This window comes from Temnothorax nylanderi, unplaced genomic scaffold, assembly GCF_030848795.1.
Source record: "Temnothorax nylanderi isolate EJ_2023f unplaced genomic scaffold, tnyl_v1.0 TNYL_tig0142_pilon, whole genome shotgun sequence".
NCBI classification, from domain to species: Eukaryota; Metazoa; Arthropoda; class Insecta; order Hymenoptera; family Formicidae; genus Temnothorax; species Temnothorax nylanderi.
This window is the reverse complement of record NW_027249204.1, coordinates 100794-120502: the sequence shown is the minus strand read 5'-3', so window position 1 is coordinate 120502 and position 19709 is coordinate 100794. Positions and strand designations below refer to the sequence as shown.

General features: G+C 40.3%; 1 protein-coding gene across 11 annotated transcripts in view; it reads right to left on the bottom strand.

The window, feature by feature from the left end:
- LOC139777248 (rap1 GTPase-activating protein 1) overlaps nt 1-19709 on the bottom strand; it is a 112144-nt gene that overhangs the window by 9634 nt on the left and 82801 nt on the right. For all 11 annotated transcript variants that reach the window (XM_071714546.1, XM_071714547.1, XM_071714548.1 and 8 more), the window contains one exon: nt 4697-5008. In XM_071714546.1, the coding sequence (XP_071570647.1) occupies nt 4697-5008 (312 nt within the window). The remainder of the gene's footprint in view (nt 1-4696; nt 5009-19709) is intronic.

The following is a 19709-nucleotide window of genomic DNA, read 5'->3' as shown; positions in this document are numbered from 1 at the left end:
TACTTATTAGCAGTATTGTTAAATTGATTATCGATTTAATCATGTGAATATTCTACCGAGACTGTGTTTCAAGATCGATATATAATAATCGACGCGCAGTTTGCCGAGTGGAAAACACATGTCGCAAGGATTTCGTGTAATTCTTTTTGTTGCAAAATCTCGAGGGAATTCACAAAAAAATTATTATGGAATAGTATGGAATGAATAAAAATTATACAATTTTACTACGAGATTTTAGTGTTTTGCAAGATCCTGGACTCTGCCAGTGAAATTGTGAGCTAAGATTTTTATTTTAATTCATATTTATAAATTATATTTATATCTCAATTTATATTTATATTATATATTTATAATTTTTATTCATTTTACAATATCCTGATTTTTTATGGATTCCCTAGAGATTTTGCAAAAAAAAAACGAATTACACGAAGTTCCTGCGACATATATAAATTCACACGAAAAAATATTATTAGATTACAAAGATACAACTCTACCGAAAAGGCACTTCTCCATTTTCTTGTGACATTCACATATCGCTCAAGTTTCATTTATTATTCAATAACTTTTGTTAAGTAATGCGTGTTTGGCGACGTTTCTTTAAGGCGTTAAGCATACATATAAATAAGCAAATACGAATCGGATACGAAAAGTGCGTTAATCTATGTGTTGACGTCGCGAGACACAATCGATGCAACGTCCGTTAGAACAATTACGGTAGTTCACGCGTTCCGGATTCAATTAGGCGTTACGAAATTACCGCGAGTAAAATAAACATGCACGCGTGCGATCGCGGCCCTGAGCGCACCGTGTTACGCAGCAACGCGTCCACACGCTTTTGCAAACTGTAGTTAGCGCGTTTTGTCCCGCGCGTATATCGTACACGGTGTCCCTCGCGCGAGACACCGCGTATCGAGGACAACGTATTACGCAAACAGTCTCCGGCGAGTTTATTAGCAGGTTTGTTCGATTAGCAGCTTTTTGTCGCTGCCTCGTTTCGTGTGTATGTTCGCCAAGCGGAAGTGGGTGAATTCACATTGGTTTTTCCTTTCCGACACATCTACACGAAAAAAAGAAGTATTAAATCAAGACTTATATACTCGTATATAAGCAAAAATCTATAATTTTAAAAATAAGATTATATTGCGCGAAGAAAACTTGCTTGACTAAAGTCATTCAGGTAGTTCAACTAAGAAAAAAAAGTTGAAATTCTTATAAAAAGATTATAGATTGTTGCGTATATACGAAACAATGAATAGTTAATTTGAGTATGTAAGTTTTGATTTGACACTTGTCCCTTTTCTGTGCATGAATGTCCTCGTAATCGCCGCAGGGAGCTGCACGAGTTACAGAGTGAAGCTTTGATCAAAGCATTTAAATATTATTACAAGGCGAGAATATGGTACGTGTTGAAGTAATTAGTAATAGGACAATACATCGTAAAAAATTGCTGTAATATTATACGAAGGAAAATTGAAACGCTAAGATAAAAACTGTCCCAGTAAATACCAACTATCTACTATCTCGTTTCACGTACAAACGTCAGCTCCGACTGAATTTACCCGAGTTTCCTTATATTTAATTATTCATCTAAGAAATGCGCGACCGCACGATTCCGCGCGTGTCCTCCGCGAGGCTCCTCGACACGAGGCAAGGGAGAGAAACGGTCCTCGGGTTCTTATACGTTTCTCCGGTCTTTTACGGATAACCGTAAAGGCGGCTGCGAGGCGGCGAGCGTTTCCTACCGTTTTGCCGAAGCCGCGATAGTCGGCAGGGCAACGGCGGCGAATAAAAACGGTGCATCGTCGTTGACCGTGCGTTGCACGCGAGCAAAAGTGCCGAGAGAGGCTTAGAGAGACGCATGAAAAGGTCGGGTCGCGCAGAATGGTGCACGGTGAAATGCATGCACACACCACTCCCTTCTTCCCCTCCGGTGTTTTACTAACCTTCGGATGGGAAATGGTGGAGGGAGTTAGAAAGGGCAACGTGCCCGGAGTTCACAGGAGTTCATGCCGTCGAGTTATTGTATGTACGTTTATTACCACCACTGTCATTATTGCTGCAGCATTAATAACGCAACGGTATGACTATTAAATTGTTAAACGTAATAATATCAGGTAACTGTCCGGCGTGGATTTCGACGAGATTAATTGCGAATTATAATTAAAATGGCTGTTAAATTAATCGCAAATTGAAATTGAGATTTATAGACCAGTCGCAAATTAAAATTACCATAAAAAATCCATAAAAAATTGCAGCGGATTCCAAACGATAATTTAATATAAATTTAAAGCAAGCGCGATGTGACATATTTCTTACGTAACTCTCTGGATTTTTTTTACTATTGGACTCGTGGACTTTATGTGTTACGGTTTATGGTCTTCGCGCGTATTAATTCTTATCGAAATGTCTATACGCCCGGCTCGTCCCTTATCGGGCGAGATCTGTGCCTTTAAATGTTGAGAAAATATCGTCCAACCTGCTATTATGCGGACTCGAAGACGGCGCGCCCTTCTATTGTAAGCAACGGGCTTTTACTCCGTACTCCATACTCCATACTCTCCTTTGTTCTCCAACCTCTCGATTGATATCGTTAGCCGTTATGATCAGCTCCGAGGTGTACAACCGTTTGCGCTGTTACGGTTCGAATTACTCGCGCACCATTCTTATCTCCCGCAAGTAATCGCCTCTCTCTTTCTCTCTCTCTTCCACGTGTGCGACCTGGCCACTTCTCTTTTCTTGACGCGCGTAACAAACGGCATTACGAGGGAACACGCGATACCGGGGTATCGCGCTCTAGCGAAGGTGCGTGTTCCCGCCGCGCTATTTTCGCGACGCGAGACGTAACAAGATCGACCTCGCGGCTCGAGATTATGGGGATTCAATTTTGACTGATCGACTAATCCGTTTTGTTGTTATTCGCGTTAGTGTATTGTACAACACGACTGTTGCACTCGCATCGCGTTCTTTCCGCCGAATTTCTTAACGAGAAGAACACGAGACATGGTTATTTTCTACAGAGTATTCTGCAGAGATTGTGAAGCACGAAAATTCGGAAATTAAAACGCACGCTTTCTGAATTTCAATTATCACGCGTCAACATGGAGAGACCCGCTTCTGACGTTGTAGCATCGCGTTTACATTACTCATAGCATTTCTACAAACTATTTAATTTCGGATTTATACGTCAGTGTATCTCGTGTTTCCGCGCGGATTATCGTAAAGCGTTACTTCATAAAATTAAGGATTTCAAGCGTTCGCGTTGCAAGTCAGAAAAACAAGCGCGATCCGAGTAAAAGGTAACACCGTCGGGTAACAATAGGCGGAACGGGAACTCATCCGTCGAGTCTTATCTAGAAAAACTGCCTGAACGGTGTGCCGGAAGCGGAAAATAACGCGCTCTTTTTCTTGCGCACTCAACTAATCGCTAATTAGCAGACTTTCCGAGCAGATATGTAACATTCCGAAATACTTGCAGTAAAACTTGGTAATAATAGTAACGGCGTAAAGAACGTTGTGACTCATCGACGCGTGATATTAGCGAGCCTAATTAGCAGTAAATAATGATAACTTCGCTCGATGGAAGATTTTGTTACGCCGATCACACCAATTACGTCATTTGGCTATCTATTATGCAGTTTTAGCAATTCCGTAATCGCGCATTTCCGTCGTCGACGGCTCCGTTTCTCGCGCGTGCCCTTTTTCATCGAGAAAGATCGTATTCTTTTCGTTTCTTCGTACACGAATCGTGTCTCTCGTCATTCCCGAGGGAAAATTCTGGTCCCGTCATGACGATGATCCGACGATGTAAATAACGCAAAGAGGGAGAGAACCGAGGGATGGAAGAGGGTGAAAAAGGGTGGCAGAAGCGCAGAGGTGGAAGAAAATCGCGGGTAGGGATCGCGAAAATCAACGACGGATGAATATCGGCGGAGAAGAAGTAGAAAAGGAGAGAAGAAAGAGGAGAGGAGGATTCTCTCTTAGTTCCAGGCATCGGACCTTCGTGCGAGCTATGAGAACGTTCCCACTCCCACGTCCAAAGTGCTCTTTTCCTTTTCCTACGTGCCACCTCTTTTCCCTCCCACGCCGTGACTCTTCCTTTTCTCCCTCTCGTTATCTCCGTCTCCTCCGTGCACGCGTCCTCCTCCTTTCCTCGCACACCTACGTACGTACATACGTCGGTTGAGTGATCATGGTTCATCACGGTTCTTGCACTCGAATATGGTTGCAGGGGCGGAATAATGCCCGCGTGACGCCCTGATCTCGATGACGAATCGGACAAATTAAGAAGATCGTTCGAAAAAAGACGGTCGGAAGATATGAAATATAGAAAAGACTGTGTAGGAAAATACATTGTTGATATATCCGAGACTATAAGATCTTGGAGCAGACGCGCCGCCGCGCCTTAAAGACGCCCATAGATGTCTGCAGATGTTGACAAACATCCACGATTTTATCGCGCTTCTGTCACGCATAAGTTATCTAGACCACCATATATTCTTCGTTTATCTATATTTAGCCGAAGATCACAGAGACGCAAGTGATACAGAGTCCCGCTAGTATTTCAAACTCTTTCATTCTATCACGTTTTTCGAAATCGTTCTTCGTTCCAGTTTCCCGGCTGTTTTTCGTCTTCTTAAAAAGATGACGCGATATTCCGATGTTAGGTATAGGATATTAACAGAAACGAGAGGCTCACCCTGCCGACGAAGAAGCGGCGATAGCACTTGGCCGTGTCGTCCTGGTCTATCCTGGGCTGCCAGGCCGGCTGCGCCGGCAGCAATGCCCTGCCGGCGGAATCGAGGGTATGTCGATGATCTTTACCGTCGACCCAGTACCCGGACGGCGTGACGACTAAGGGTGGCTGGACGCCGGTCGCGGCTTGCTGCAAGGCTGCTTCCATCAGCGCCCTACCCAAGGGCGCGTCGCCGACCGGCGACGGCGATAAGGTCGAGGTGTGATTGCCGGGTGCACCACCGGGACTCGACGTCGTCCTGTCATCTCTCGGTGTCTGCAACAAAATTACAAACCTTCATTAATTCATCTGAAATCTGATCAGTCATTCGAGGTCGCGCGAGGTATTCAGGTAGATGTTGACATGCGCAACAAGTATTGCTGTGCATAATTATAGATCGAGAAATTTTATTTTCTTACTATATACAGCTAGAATATCGTTTGTTAAAAAGTAGCCGTGGATTTTCTTAATTTTACTCTTTTAATTAAACTTCTGTTTGTATTTAACAATTAAATGCTATCTTGTACTCAACATTGTTATTTAATATTATTAATTACACAGGCCTACAAAATAAAAAAAGTGGTCTGTACTTTTGACCAGACCCACCTATCTTTATGTATTTTGACGCGCTGAATCCGAATCTGAAGTCCGTTTAGCCCAAACACCCTCAAAATTTCGAGAAAATCGCAAAAAATAGCTAAAAATGGCGAAAAATCACGTTAACGAGTGCGAGAAAATTCGGAAAAATTTTTTCTGACCTGGATCAAGTGTGTTTCTTTTGTATTTTAATGCGCTGATTCCGAATCTGAAGTCTGTTGAGCTCCATTACTAAAAAATTTGGCAAAATCACAAATAAAAAAAAACTGAAAATCGTGAATAGTAAAAAATCCAGAAAAAAAATGTTATGGATATGAATTACTTCAGAACAAATTGTACGGAATCAGGTTTACTTTGATGTTCTTCTTATACTGTTCTTCTCTTGTAGCGAACTCTTTTCTCTTCGAATGACCTATGCAGTGGGTTTCTCTTTCTCTTCTTCCCATTCTGATTCGTTTCTCTCTTTAGTGTCCAACAGTAATCTGCCATCATGTTGATATCCCATCTTCCTTGGTATCGATTTTCCATTTCATGTATATCTTGATGGAATCGTTCTCCTTGTTCTTCACTGTAGTCTCCAAGGTTTTCAGGAAAGTAGTTAAGATGAGAATGTAGGAAGTGCAATTTGAGATTCATCAAGCAACCTAACTTTTTAAAATTTTTCAACAACTCTTCAACCAAATTCTGGTAATCCTCACTCCTCTCATTTCCTAAAAAGTTCTGAGATACATTCCTGAAACTTTGCCACGCTGCTTTTTCAGTGTCATTCATCTGTGTAATGAAATTTTCGTCTCGAAAAAGAGTTCGAATTTGAGGACCATCAAAGATACCCTCTTTCAATTTCGCATCACTTATCGCGGGAAACTTCTTTCCTAAGTATTGAAAACAGTCACTATCTTTATTCAAAGCTTTGACAAACTGCTTCATGAGACCAAGCTTGATATGAAGAGGTGGTAGCAGAATTTTCGAAGTTTCCTCGCACTCGTTAACGTGATTTTTCGCAATTTTTAGCTATTTTTGCGATTTACTCGAAATTTTGAGGGTGTTTGGGCTAAACGGACTTCAGATTCGGATTCAGCGCGTCAAAATACATAAAGATAGGTGGGTCTGGTCAAAAGTACAGACCACTTTTTTTATTTTGTGGGCCTGTGTTATGAATCTAATGGGGAAGGACGATACAGAACGTCGCGCGTCGATACCTACATCAACCTCTTCCTGTTCATTAATTCATCCGAAGTCTGATCTACATTTTTGGACAAGATATTCCAATAAATATAGTAGATAGTTTAAATTAATTTTATTTTTTTAATTAGACACTTTCGTTCACATTTAACAAATAAATGATACCTTGTGCTCAAACTTGATATTCAATACTAATCACGAATCCAATAGGGAAGCACGATATTATACAGAACGTCGATACTTCCACATCAGTCTCTTCCTGTTCATTAATTCATCCGACCTACCTTCGTACCAAATATTCCAGAGGATATTGACATATGAAGAAAGTAACGTTATTGAGCATAATTTTAGATTGAGGAACTTAATTTTCCTAATACGCAGCTAGAATACCGTTTGTTAAAAAGTAACAGTGGATTCCCTTAATTTTATTCCTTTAATTAGACATTTTCGTTTGCATTTAACAATTAAATGTTACCTTGTGCCGAATATCGATATTCGATATTATTATTAATCATCACAAATCCGAGGGAAAAGCACAATACAGAACGTCGACCCCCCCCCCCACATCAACTTCCTCCTCTTGATGTGACCGAGCGTTATTGACTACTTGTTTATCAGTCACCAATGTAGGTGTTCGATTGCTCGTTTTCGTGGTCGGTGACGTTGATTGCTTCGTATTGCTCATACATACATCTCTCTTTCTCTCTATCCTTCGTGGCAAACACGATCGATCGGCTTGGGAGAAAGAAGCGCGAGCGAGAAGGAGCCACGCGTGTCGTAAACGTCGTCGTAGAGAGATCGAGGCGAGTAGGTCGAACGGTACGACCGCGACGGCGACGATCCTATACGCTGACGACGAGCGACGATTGGAGAATCGGAAACGATATACGTCCACGTGTCACCGTACACCGAGCGCACCCACGCAGAGATCCTGCGGACGCTAACCGGTCGGATATCGACTGTTACTCGATACGACGTTACGAGTATTCGGTACTCGTCCCGCGGCGAAGAGCGGCATCGTATCGATAATACATGTAACTCTAAGCGTCTCGCCCACGCGCGCGGAAACACATCAGCCGGATAATTAATAGCTTATTCGACAGGACATTAATGTCCGCGTAATGTCGGCGACACTCTTGGACGATGCTTGGAGTACGCGCGCGGTCGGCTTTATCTCGCTACCCCGACCGACGTAAAAAGTTTCGCATTTTTTTGCTTCAAGCATAATACATATAACGTTTTTCGATTATTCTAATGGAAGAAGAAAAGCGGCGTTCTCCACTGGCGATTAGCCGCGTGCAGTTAAGCGCTATTGCTTTTGCGATAGTTTGCGCGCCTCGAGCACCTGCGGATTTCTCCAGCTGCGTAAACGCGGTCGCGCATAAAAGTGCGTTTTCTCCGGGTCTTCATTAGGCTAGAAGATCGCGGCCTACTCATGTCGACATGCATTTAAGTGTAATCTAAATTCAATTCCAAATCGCTCGCACGAAGTTTTAAACTCGACTTCTTTCACGTGCCCCCTCCCCCCTTTCGCTCTCTCGGATTTAATTCCAGGCGCAACCTGTAAATGTATCCTCGCAAGAATGCATTTGATATGAATTATTATCGAAGACACACTGAGAGAAATAATTTTTTTTTTCAAAAAAAATTTTGTTGATTTAATAAAACCGGAAGATTGTATGTTGGCAAGCAGATGATTTGATTGGCTTAACAAAATATTTGTACAAAATATTTTGTTCTTTTTGTTCTTTTGACTATTTTGTTTGTTGACTATATTGATTTGTTCTTTTTAACTAAATATTTTATACTATCAATTATACATAATATAACATTAACTAAATATTTCTTTGAATAAATTTACTATTTTTAAAAACGTTAATGTTCTTGGTTCAACAAAATTATTTTATTGAGTTAACAAAATTGATCATTAACTTAAAAAAAATGATTTTGTATGATACTATTTTCAGAATTCAATTATTTCATTTTGTTCAAATAATAGACGTGTACTTAATTCAATAAAATAAATAATTGGATCAATAAATTGAAAAATCAACAAAATTGTTTTGTTGATTCTACAATATTTTTCCCTCAGTGCAGAAAAAAGTATACTGGAGAAAAAAAACACAACTTGCTCTCTGCAAGCAAAAGTCTCTGCAAACATTCGATCAGGAGACTTCGATCGAGTTTCGGAGGCGCGCACGCGATCGGTCATCGGATCGATATATATTATGACCTCTCTCGACGAAATAACACTTTATCCTCGTGCAAGCCGCGATAGCTTTATCGATCAGCGACACGAGCCGGATTACGTTACTACGCATCTCACTCGCTCCGCTACATGCACGTGTGCCGCATACGACCGATACGCGACATAGGAAGCACCGGCACGATTTAGTTATCAAATGCCACTACGAAACGACACGACGTAATGATCGCCATGATCGGCTGATCTCGATTAAGTAGTCAAATTGGGGATTATTAACGTTGTCGATCGCGAGTTAATTCGCGCGACAATTAGGTATGGGATCAAGTTCGATATGTATTAAAAATCCAAGTCAAATCCAATAATCAAGTTTTATTTTCTAGGGTAATTCCAGTAATAGTAAAAAATAATATTTTATACATTGTACTTGTAAAATAATCGATTCCAACTAGGTTTGTTTTGAATTTTAGAATGAGTACTTGCAGGATTCAAAATGTACTTATTAATTTCTATCTTAAAAAATTGAGTCTTTTACAAATAACAACTCGAATTCTAAGAATGAAGTTAATTCTTAGTTTAAAGAAAGTAATGTGTGTAAAGGTTTTAAGTAACTTTTAGTCTACATTTTCATTTATATTTTTATTATATTTAATTTTAACGATTGGTAGTCTAATATTTATAATTATCAAAAAACAATCCTATATTAAAATAATTACCTCTTTATACAAACGTTTTGAAGAGACGTCAAATTTCTAGTAAAGTACTACGAAAAAAGAAAAAAATATCCGCAATAACATACTTGAGTAGATTCGAGTCCTGCTGGAAGTAATACTCTTGTTTTTCGAGTTATTCATTAGAAGGTTCGAACCTATATATATATATTTTGTCCAAGTTCGAGTCTACTCGAAAGTATTGCTTTTATTTTTCGAAATCATAGAGAAACTATACAAACAGATTCAAACCTACTTGTAAGATATCTAATCCTATCGCTTAGCGACGATCTTCCGAGAGGCATATTAACTATAGTCTCGATCCGCATCCGATTCCAGTCCGAGCATATATCGCAGGTAATTCTAACGATACTGAAGATATTTTAAATCATGTGACTCTCTTTAAAGAAAAAGTTGATTACTTGCTTAATACGGTGTCTACCCAACAAATTTTGTATGTCTTACCACGAACGCTATATAGTAAAATTTTCATTACGATAAGCGTATAATGATAAAATATTGTGTAATATGATATTAAATAAGACTGAATCCTCATGAGTATTGTGTTGAGTTACCGCACACTTTTTACTTCACACTGTTAATATATAGCTATTTATGCTCTCTAAATTTGAATCAATGAATAGTCACTGATTCAGATTTAGAGAGTGTCATTCAAAATATTTTATACTAGATAACGTTCATTTTTTATAAGCGTTTAAAAGATTTTGATAGCATTGATCACTAACGACTACTGTAGCAGTGTTAATTTGTTGCGATCACGGATGGGAGTTTTCCTTAGGATTTTATATGTTATGCCGGGGACTCACTAAGACCGTGCAACGTGCAACACAACGGTTGCTGCAACTAGTGAGTACGTCTTATTCCGGAACAAATCTATTGTGAAAAAATTGTAGCAACCGTTGCGTTGCACGTTCCTAGTGAGTACCCGGCCTTATATACACTTTTTTGCATTCACGCTTTGCTATCATCGGACGATACGAATGTATCGAAGTCGAGCCTTAGTAAACTAAACTTCGCTCGAGACTCTCTTATTCCGATGGAATCGTTCTATTTCGAGTTCGGTTCCATTCGAACGGCGCGGCAGAATGAACACGATTTTAACGAGGCGAGGCGGAGAGGAAAAACGGCGGAGTGGCGTGAAACGCGGTTTAAAAGTAATGCGGATGTGGCCTCTCGGATTACGTTTCTTCGAGGTCTTCCTCGTCGACTTTTCTGTGTTCCTTCTCTTGCGAGAGCATGGCATTTTCAGCTAACCACGTGTCTCTGAAAAAAGAGGGAAAAAGGGAAAGAGAAAGAGAGATTCTCCCCTTTCGCCCGCTAATTTTAAGCACCTCTAATTTTGAATGTAAGCAGGAGAAAAAAAATTTAGAGATGGAAGTGTTCGAAAAAGAACAGGAGAGAGGAGAGGAGAGAGTGAGGGAATGCACGTAGCCTCCTCCGCCAAATATAAACCTCGGCAGTCTGGGTAAAGGACTGGAGAGGCAAATATCACAAAATGCTTCGGTTTCGACTACTACCCGTTATATTTAGAGTACTTTCGAGGTACGGTCGCGATCGTGACTTTGGGGAGATTCGGGTTAATTGGAACGCTCGGAAATACACATTTATCATTTCTTCCGTCAAAATCAGCCAAGGTCGTTCGGTTGTTGAACGAGTTATTAAGAATGTAACATCTCTTTTGAGGCACTTTAATGTCGAATGGATCTTGATGGCTTTCGAAAGCGTTGAGGAGAGCCTGTCGCGACCCCGATAACACATACGCCGATATTCAGCAGCAGCTGCCGATACTACCACCTGCCGCGACACCATATGCTCGCATTATTAGCACCCACTGCCCGCCTTTATGGTGGCCCATGTTCCTCATGCGATCGTGTAACGGAAGGAACTAACATGGAATGTACTTTACAGGTGATTTTAAAACGTCACCCGGACTTCTCGAAGCTATGGTCGAAAAAGAATAAAGTTGAATTCCAACAACGAGAAGAATGTCGCGTAAAATCGAGAAATTACATTCCAATTGAGATTCCGAAAAGATAAAACATAAACTCACAATATGCAATGATAAAATATAATACGCAAAAGCTTTCTGAAGACAAATAAACATGCATATTGATTTAAATTGCATGGTAGTTCTTTATAGACCGTGCAAGAATGTCTGCTAAAAAATTAAATGCTACATTAGAGACCGAAATGTTGCGTATTAATCGTAATCGTCTAGCCTTCGCGTCTAGCCTTCCATTTTTTTACGTTCAATCAATTTTTTCAAGTTCTCGTAATTTCGCTCTTACTGATTGTGCAAATAACATTAAATAACGTCGAACATTGGTACACATGCCTGCGCATTATTCCCCGCGCGACTCAACGCACGCCGATGTAACGTCCGCGATGCGTGCACATGCACCACGCACTCTATTTCCGTCCCGGAGAATCCGAGGTGAAACTCCTTACTATCGAAACGCACCCGCGCGTCTTCGACATTACGGCTTGATTTTACGGCGGTTTATTAACGTGAGAGCACGTATGGTTGCGAGAATAACGAGTGGGATAATGTCCCTGTCCCTCGTTATGCGCTTTTCATTGCAAACGTCCGTCCCCGGCAAGTGGCAACTTTTTTCCACGAATTAATTAATTATGGTGATGAACGTTGGCTCGGTTAAATAAGAAATTAACGCGTGTAACACTGTGTATATTGAGCTAATGAGAACCTACAACGAGACGATAACGATCGAACGCAAGAGTTGTGTTGATGTATCTCAATTAGAGCACAAACGTAGAGTTTAAAAATATGAAAAAATTGATTCTAGAGTTGGAAACGTTTAAATTTATCTAAATTAACTCTAAATCAATTTGGATTATTTAATGAATTTATAATATACAAATGACATCAAGTTGTTAAGTATAACTGTTGCACGAATCTATTGATTTATCTTTAATTAACTATAAATTTCCTATGGATTATTATCACGCGCGATTGCACGAATTCATGGCTTATCTGTCTGCAATTAATCGATCCTGATTTAACAGGAAGGCTGCGCACTAAGTTCCGGAGAAAGTTGCACTCGCGCGTCTTGTAAGAGCACAAGGGCTGATTGTACTCGATTGGCTTATCTAAAGTGATTCACGTGGCTGACTCACACACGTGCGAGGGAGCAGACGAGTCTTGAGAGGAGGTCCGTTCGGGCCCCGTCAATTGAACGAAGTAAAAAGTTGTCCGATACGCGATTCGAATGGTTTTATTAGCTTAAATGCGTATTAAGCTTAATTGGAAAACTGTAGAAATAAGGAGCAAAGCAGAATCCAAGATATAATTCGACACACTGTACTTTGACATTTCCTTTTACTAGCGTGAAACAAATTACTTGATATTTTAATATTAAAAATTATAATTTTAATATAAATATTATGAACCTCATAATTAAATTTCAATCGGAATGTTTTATTTGCTTTAAGAAAAAATTCAAAGCCACACAGTTCTCTTCTCGCTCTACTTGAACCTCGAGATATCGCGATCTTATGCGTTTAATTATATAACGAAAGCGAAGAGCGTATTGTCCGTATGTAAAAGGGATCCTATCTCTTGGTCAACGACGCTCAGGAAACCGTATTGCTCATTAACATCCGTCCGCCATGCGACTTTATACGTACGATCGCGTATGTATACGCACCGCCCATATCCGACTTACATAATGTCTCTCTTCATGTTTATAAATATCCACAAGTGTGGTGGAAAATGTGGAAAACCGCGTACGGTTATACGGGCGATAATTATACCTTTCAAGTTGCTATTTACTGATTGCTTCGCTTTGTCCAATCGTTATTGGACGTCGAGGCTATTTTGCACGCATTATTTGCAATATCGAGATAGTATCACGCCGCAAACGTTATGCATGTGATTACTTTTGTGTTACCTTATAGATTAATACCTCTTAGATTGTAGATTAACGTTTTTCATTAGTTGTCTGGATTTTTGAAAATCATAGATCGTGCGATCGATGAAGAAGCACGATACTGGCGAGCCATGAGACTGCATGAAGAGCGCAAATTGGCTGTGTAGATCGACCGACGTCTACCGCACCGATTCAATTATAGTCAGAGAATCGTATAACGCTTCAAGTTCGAGAGAAGAGAAGATCACGCGTGGAATAGTTTGCTATTTCCCAAGGGCGGAAAGTTCCGAAACAGCATGATCCACTCCTCGTCGGATAACGGCTCCCATCAGGGGAGTCATCGTCGTTCGATAGTGCGTAGGTATCTACCGCTAACTAACCAGCAGTACTATCAACCTCGGTCTGGTTGCGAACAATGGTCGGTCGGTGGGCTGTTGGCATGCGAGCGTGGAAATTATCCGATCTGAATAAAACGAGCTGAGTGGGAGACGAATTGCAGGGAATAATGTCTATCTGATATTTGAAGAAACGAGGTACGAAGACTACAAAGCAACATTCATATATAGCTGCATACTTCAATTTTAAAAACCACAGTTTATTCTACAGATTTTGAAGAATAAAGAATATTAATTTTAATCCTGGCTGAGGTAATATTTTTCGCAATAAATTCTTTACAGTTTTTTAAATAATTAAATCGTGTCGATTTAATTCCGGGGAGGGAAGGGTATTAATGTTCCAAGATAGCTGTGTTTCAAGTCCGACAAATTTGCGGCGCGCAGTCTATTAAGTTGGAATATATGTAGTATGTACATTATAATTTAAGTATAGAATATACGAACACCAACACCTTGTTACGGCTCAAGGCTCCATTTTTCTTCGATTGAATATTAATTTTGTTTTAATATTTTTTTATATTCATCGAGAGATAGAATAGTACCAAAAAAATTTTGTTTTCAAGTTAAATAAATCACTGTGCAATTAGGGGAGTGTAATCAAATAATCAAGTAATCAAATTATTTTATATAAAATTTTGATAAGTTGTAACGATCGACAAGCTTCGAAAAGAGCTTCAAGCTTTAAGAAGACTGGACGAAGAGGAAGTTGTTGCGGAGGCAAAACGCAGACAAGGAGAGAGGTAAAAGAGAGAGGATTTTGCAGGGAAAAAAAGAGGGAAAGAGAGAGAGAGAGAGAGAAAGAGAGACGGTGAAAGTTGGGTTACGGAGGTAGGAGTAGCATGTATAAAATGATTCATCGAGTTGTGGGTAGCAGGAAACCCTCGATTGAATCAACGAGGAGGGACAGACGAATAGGTAGGACTTACAGAAAATTCTCGGAATCGCGAAATCACCAGGATGCGGTGCTGTATGTTAATCGCTTCTAGAAAGGAAAAAACCTTGAGACGCGTTACGAAAAAATTGGAACTGGATATTGATTATCAAATAATAATAGTAGCATTGACAAATAACAATAATGAAATAAAATAAATTATTATATAATAATAATGTCTCAATGCTGAATAAAGAATTCAACACAATTAATGTACTATTTTTTTTTTAAATTGTAAGAATTAATTTAAATTTAACCTTCTCGCTTGCTTTTTCATAAACTCAATAAAATAAATCTAAGTTTGGTTTTTTTAATTTTAAAATTATCTTTCTCGCACCTCTGAAAAAAGTTACACTGCTGTTGCATTCAAAATTCCTCAGTTGCACTCGCTCTAATTTCGTAAAACTGTATGACACCGTTTGAGACTAAACGTAAAAGGAGTCGAAGAGTAAGGCCTTATTTAACAAAAATTGGCGTATTTCTCAGGAAACAAAGTACTCGACGGCGTTCTGCTCAGCGAGCTGGTGCTACCGCGTGCTACGTAGTTATCGGGATGCGGAAGTGAAAAACGCGTGAGAATCTTTCTCTCACGCAGATACTTCCCCGTATGTGCTTCTCTCTTCAAGAACCGCGAAAATGCCTGCAGGGCACTTGAAAAAACGTCCCGAAGATAGAAAAGAGAGAGCAGAGAGCAACCCTTTCGGCAGAGAAAGAAAGAGAGCACGTATAGCGGTAGCTCCTCTCTCGGAGCTCGGAATTTCAGGAGGCGAATGCAAACTACTGCCGTAGGGGGATGGTGCGGTGCGGCGCGGCGGCCGACAGGGTCTTGGAGAGAAAGGAAAGTCTCCTAGACGCGGATGCTGCGAATCCTCGCGCCCGATACCGCACACAATTTCTTACACAACGGAGAGCCGTTTGCGCCGTCGGAATCGATCGTGGAGCGGGCTAGGACTAGTTACGATAAGCGCGAGCAATTTCGCCTCCTCCGTGAGTCATGTATCGGTCGCAATGGTAATGTCGGAAGGGCGTATACGTATAATGCTACGCTCCACGACGCAATTCAGCCGTGGGCCGTAATAAACCTCCTCCTTTTCTTGTCCCCCTTCGGACAACGACGAACATGAGTGTTCTCATAACCAAGTTCTTCTTATTCCCGTACCTCGTCTTGACAATAGGACAGACTGGTCGGTGAATACCGGGGTGATTCGCGAAATACTCTCATTTTTATACGACATCAATTCTAGATCGTTGCAATTATATGAGAAACGCTATGACAGTGTCGTACAGCTTCGTTCTTAATTGTTTAGCGGCTTTTTATGATATGCCAGTGTGAAAAAATCAAAACGAAAAAGATGTAACACTTATGAGATTACCTATAATCTTATTAATTTTTCGTAATGCGAAGTATCAAAATGGTATACTAATGAGGTCACTCATGAAAATGAAATTATAATTAATTATAGGTTACATTAATATATTCAAATATCAAATCCGTAATCAAAGAAACCAATTTCTATATTTTAGTTATTATTTATAGCCACAATCTCATTATAATTATAATTAATTTACTATGAGCTTAGCAGCTTATTGCTTACAGACATGTGTATTCTGTCAACGTTTGCCCTCCGGCGTGTTAACGAGTCGCTGCTCAGCGTTAATGAGCCCACCTCCACGGACTGATTAGTTGCAATAGTTACATCCTATTTAGTTACATAAAGTAGGATAAGAGCCCTTGAGTAGGAAGCATTATACGCGTTCGCGTATTATTACGAAGAGTGTTTTCTCTCGAATGAAATAATGAGCTTAATAACAGCTGGGAATATCCAAAATTTTGTGGCTCGTCAAGAAGTTGGTAAACTTTCTAAGAGAAGCTTAGCCAAATATTGGAATGTAAAATATCATGTTACGTTAATTGTGATTAATAATACACAATGTATTCGTAATGCAATTTACACAATGTATTTCAACGCTATGACCTTATCATGACAATTATTATGTAACTCCACTTTTTATCTCTCCATCAGTTTCTTCTCGAATAACTTCAGATTTATTCCTTCACATACACACATACACACATTTATGCTTTTAATATATTTTTATGTAGACACACACGTATCCTCCGATAATATGGTAATAATCCCTGTTATGACAAACGGGAAATATCGCCACCTTTATTATTCCCTTCCTCAAATCAACCGCGAACGGCCGATTCATCGTTCTAGATAGCACGTACGTCATCGCACGCTCATAATCACGTACACGTGCACACGCATATATGCGTCGCGTTACGTAAGACATCCAGGGGATGACCTTATGGCGCGTGTCTTTCGTGACGAAGTGCCGTTCGCGATTAACCCCGATGATATCGGACGATCCTTAACGCGGCCGCGGAAAATCGATCTCCTGTTTGCCATGACTCATTCCTTCCATGACTACATCCTATATGCAAATTCAAATCGCAAGCTATTTGTGATAGCGACATATAATTCATTGTTTACATTGTCGCATTATTTAATACATCTCAGTGAAATCTCTCGAAAGACAATCAAGTAATAAGATTTCCCTAATGCAATCTGAAGACCATCTTATTTGTACCGATATAAGCGTCTCGACTAATAGCTTGCAGAATTTATGTGGAAGATTAGTTGACGCATTTGTGCACCGTCACGCTTGTACGTATTTCACCAAAATTTATGAAACGAAAAGCGCGCTACACTGAGCACAGTTGTTCTTATTCATTGGACTATCATATCTTAAAATATAACCGATGTCTAATCTATTATAATTGTCGCTCACTTGAGCGGCTGCATCTCACGCCTAAGTGATGATAAAATCCGGAAACTGGTTGTGTCACGTAGGGGCAAACGTACGCTCTTTAATGCTCGCGATAGCGTACAAAATAGCCATGCATCATGCCCCGCACTGAAATCACATAAGCGATGATGTATAACGTGCCACGCGATGAGGAGCAATTAGAGAGGCCCTCTAGGAGCAATTATATCGTCCTGTCGACGCATCGATCGCAACGATCATTAACGCCGTTCACTTCGATAGATTCGCACGAGTTCCGTTCTCTCGTGTGCAATCAAAGAAATGATGCGGGAGATGTGGCAGACCGCGAATCTGTATCGACCCTGGACGTAAATCCGGTATCGAAATTTCGTCTTTGTGAGAATTCAAGCCCTTCTCTCGCTCCGGAATTATTAGATTAAAACTTAGCGATCCACTGGAAACATTACACATTCAAGGACAATCATGTGAATGTTTGTGAATTCGTAAAGTTTATGGTGACCCTAATCGAAGAGTGCGCCGTATGATTCGTCATTAAATCTATAAAACATTCAAGAGTTCTCCATTCGTACGTGATAGCTACAGAAAAGTACTTGCCGTATCACGCGTTGATAAATTATAATATCGCATCATACGCGACAGATCCGATCCTATTTCAAAGAGGAATTATCCGCGCGTATCGAATCCTTTCGCAGACCAATTAAGACTTCTCGAGTAAAACGCATGATTCCGCGATACTTTTCTCAACGACGACGTGACACGTGTGGATTACGGAGGGTCAAGGAGCTTGTGATTTTTTCATTCGCCGCTTCTCGTCGAGTGGTGATCTACACGCGCGGAAGGAGAAAAGAGAAAAAAAAGATTGAGGGAGGACGGGAAGTTGTGTTGAATACAGGGATCCCCTACCTTTACGTACAAGGAAAAGGAGAGCTGAGTAGGTAGAGTAGGCGGCGAAGAAGAGAGAAAGAGACGGAGGCAAAGACGCGAATGAGAGAGTAGCAGTGTAGTCGCTTTGGTTCTCTCTCGCTCTCTCTTTCTCTTTCTCTCTTGCGGGGATGAATAATTCAGTGCAGGCGCGCATTGTTGGACGCGCCCATGTACAGTCCCGTATGTACACGAACTCGCGAGGTGCGTCAGGAATGAAATTGTCTGCTAGATGCAGTCGGCGAGACTCCGATCATTCGTACGTTAGCAGTCGCACTTGTAAAAGCTTCATCAAACAGAATCGCACAAAAGGGATCCAGCGGAATCAAAGGTGAACTGCGGGGCATCTTTACCCAGGATCATTTCGCCACAGTTATTCGATTGAAACCCGGTTATTCGGTTGAAATCTAATTGTTCAAATGAAATCTAATTCAAAATTAAAATTAGAAAGGCTGAAAAATTGCGTAAACTATCAGGAAGTTATTTATTAAAGTTATTTTAGAATCAAAGAGAGAAAATCATTAAATTCCACTAAATTATCACTTAAAATTTTCCAGTTCTTCTGTAACTGAAGAAAAAATACCCCGAGTTTTTTCCTGAAGAAGCGCGAAAATTCTACCTCAAATATCGTAAATATTAACTTGCATTTCGGAGAGCTAAAATTCAGAATATATGGAGATCTCTGATAGAGAAAATCATTATCATGCTGTACTAACGAGCCGCAACTTATATATCATCGCCCACATAACCCTGTCACCGGCAGGACTGGTCGGTCAGGATTTAAGAAGCAGGTCAGGGATGCGTTTCGTGCAGCCAAATCCTCTCCCTTTTCCTTTCTTCTCTTTTTTCTTTTCCGTGCCCTATGCAAGAATTTCGCCCTATTTCACTATGTCAAAGCCGAAGCCGTGTACATTTGTCTGATTTGACGGTTACAGATAACAAAAGATCACGCTTACTTGCAAAATTGCAAAATTATCTCCGATTTTTAGACACTTTTAATGCGGAATAAACATCAATTTGATTAAATTCTTCAATATTACTCATGTCAGTTATACACAAAGTTATTAAGAAAAATTAATGTCAAATATATGGCAACTTCGGATATATCTAATATCAATATATTATTACTGAAACTAATTTTGTATTTCGGGAAAATCGTATTGTTACAACGTTCCGTTCCGCTCAACGCTGCCGAGAACGTCTAATCGCTTGTGCGAATCTCCGCGGGTAGTCTAACTTAATCAAGCCTATCTGGCTCAAATAGGTGCTTTTATCGCATTTAGCGCCTACAATCGCCCTTCTACGCACGCGAGAATGGGGTTAAGGTCGAAAATACA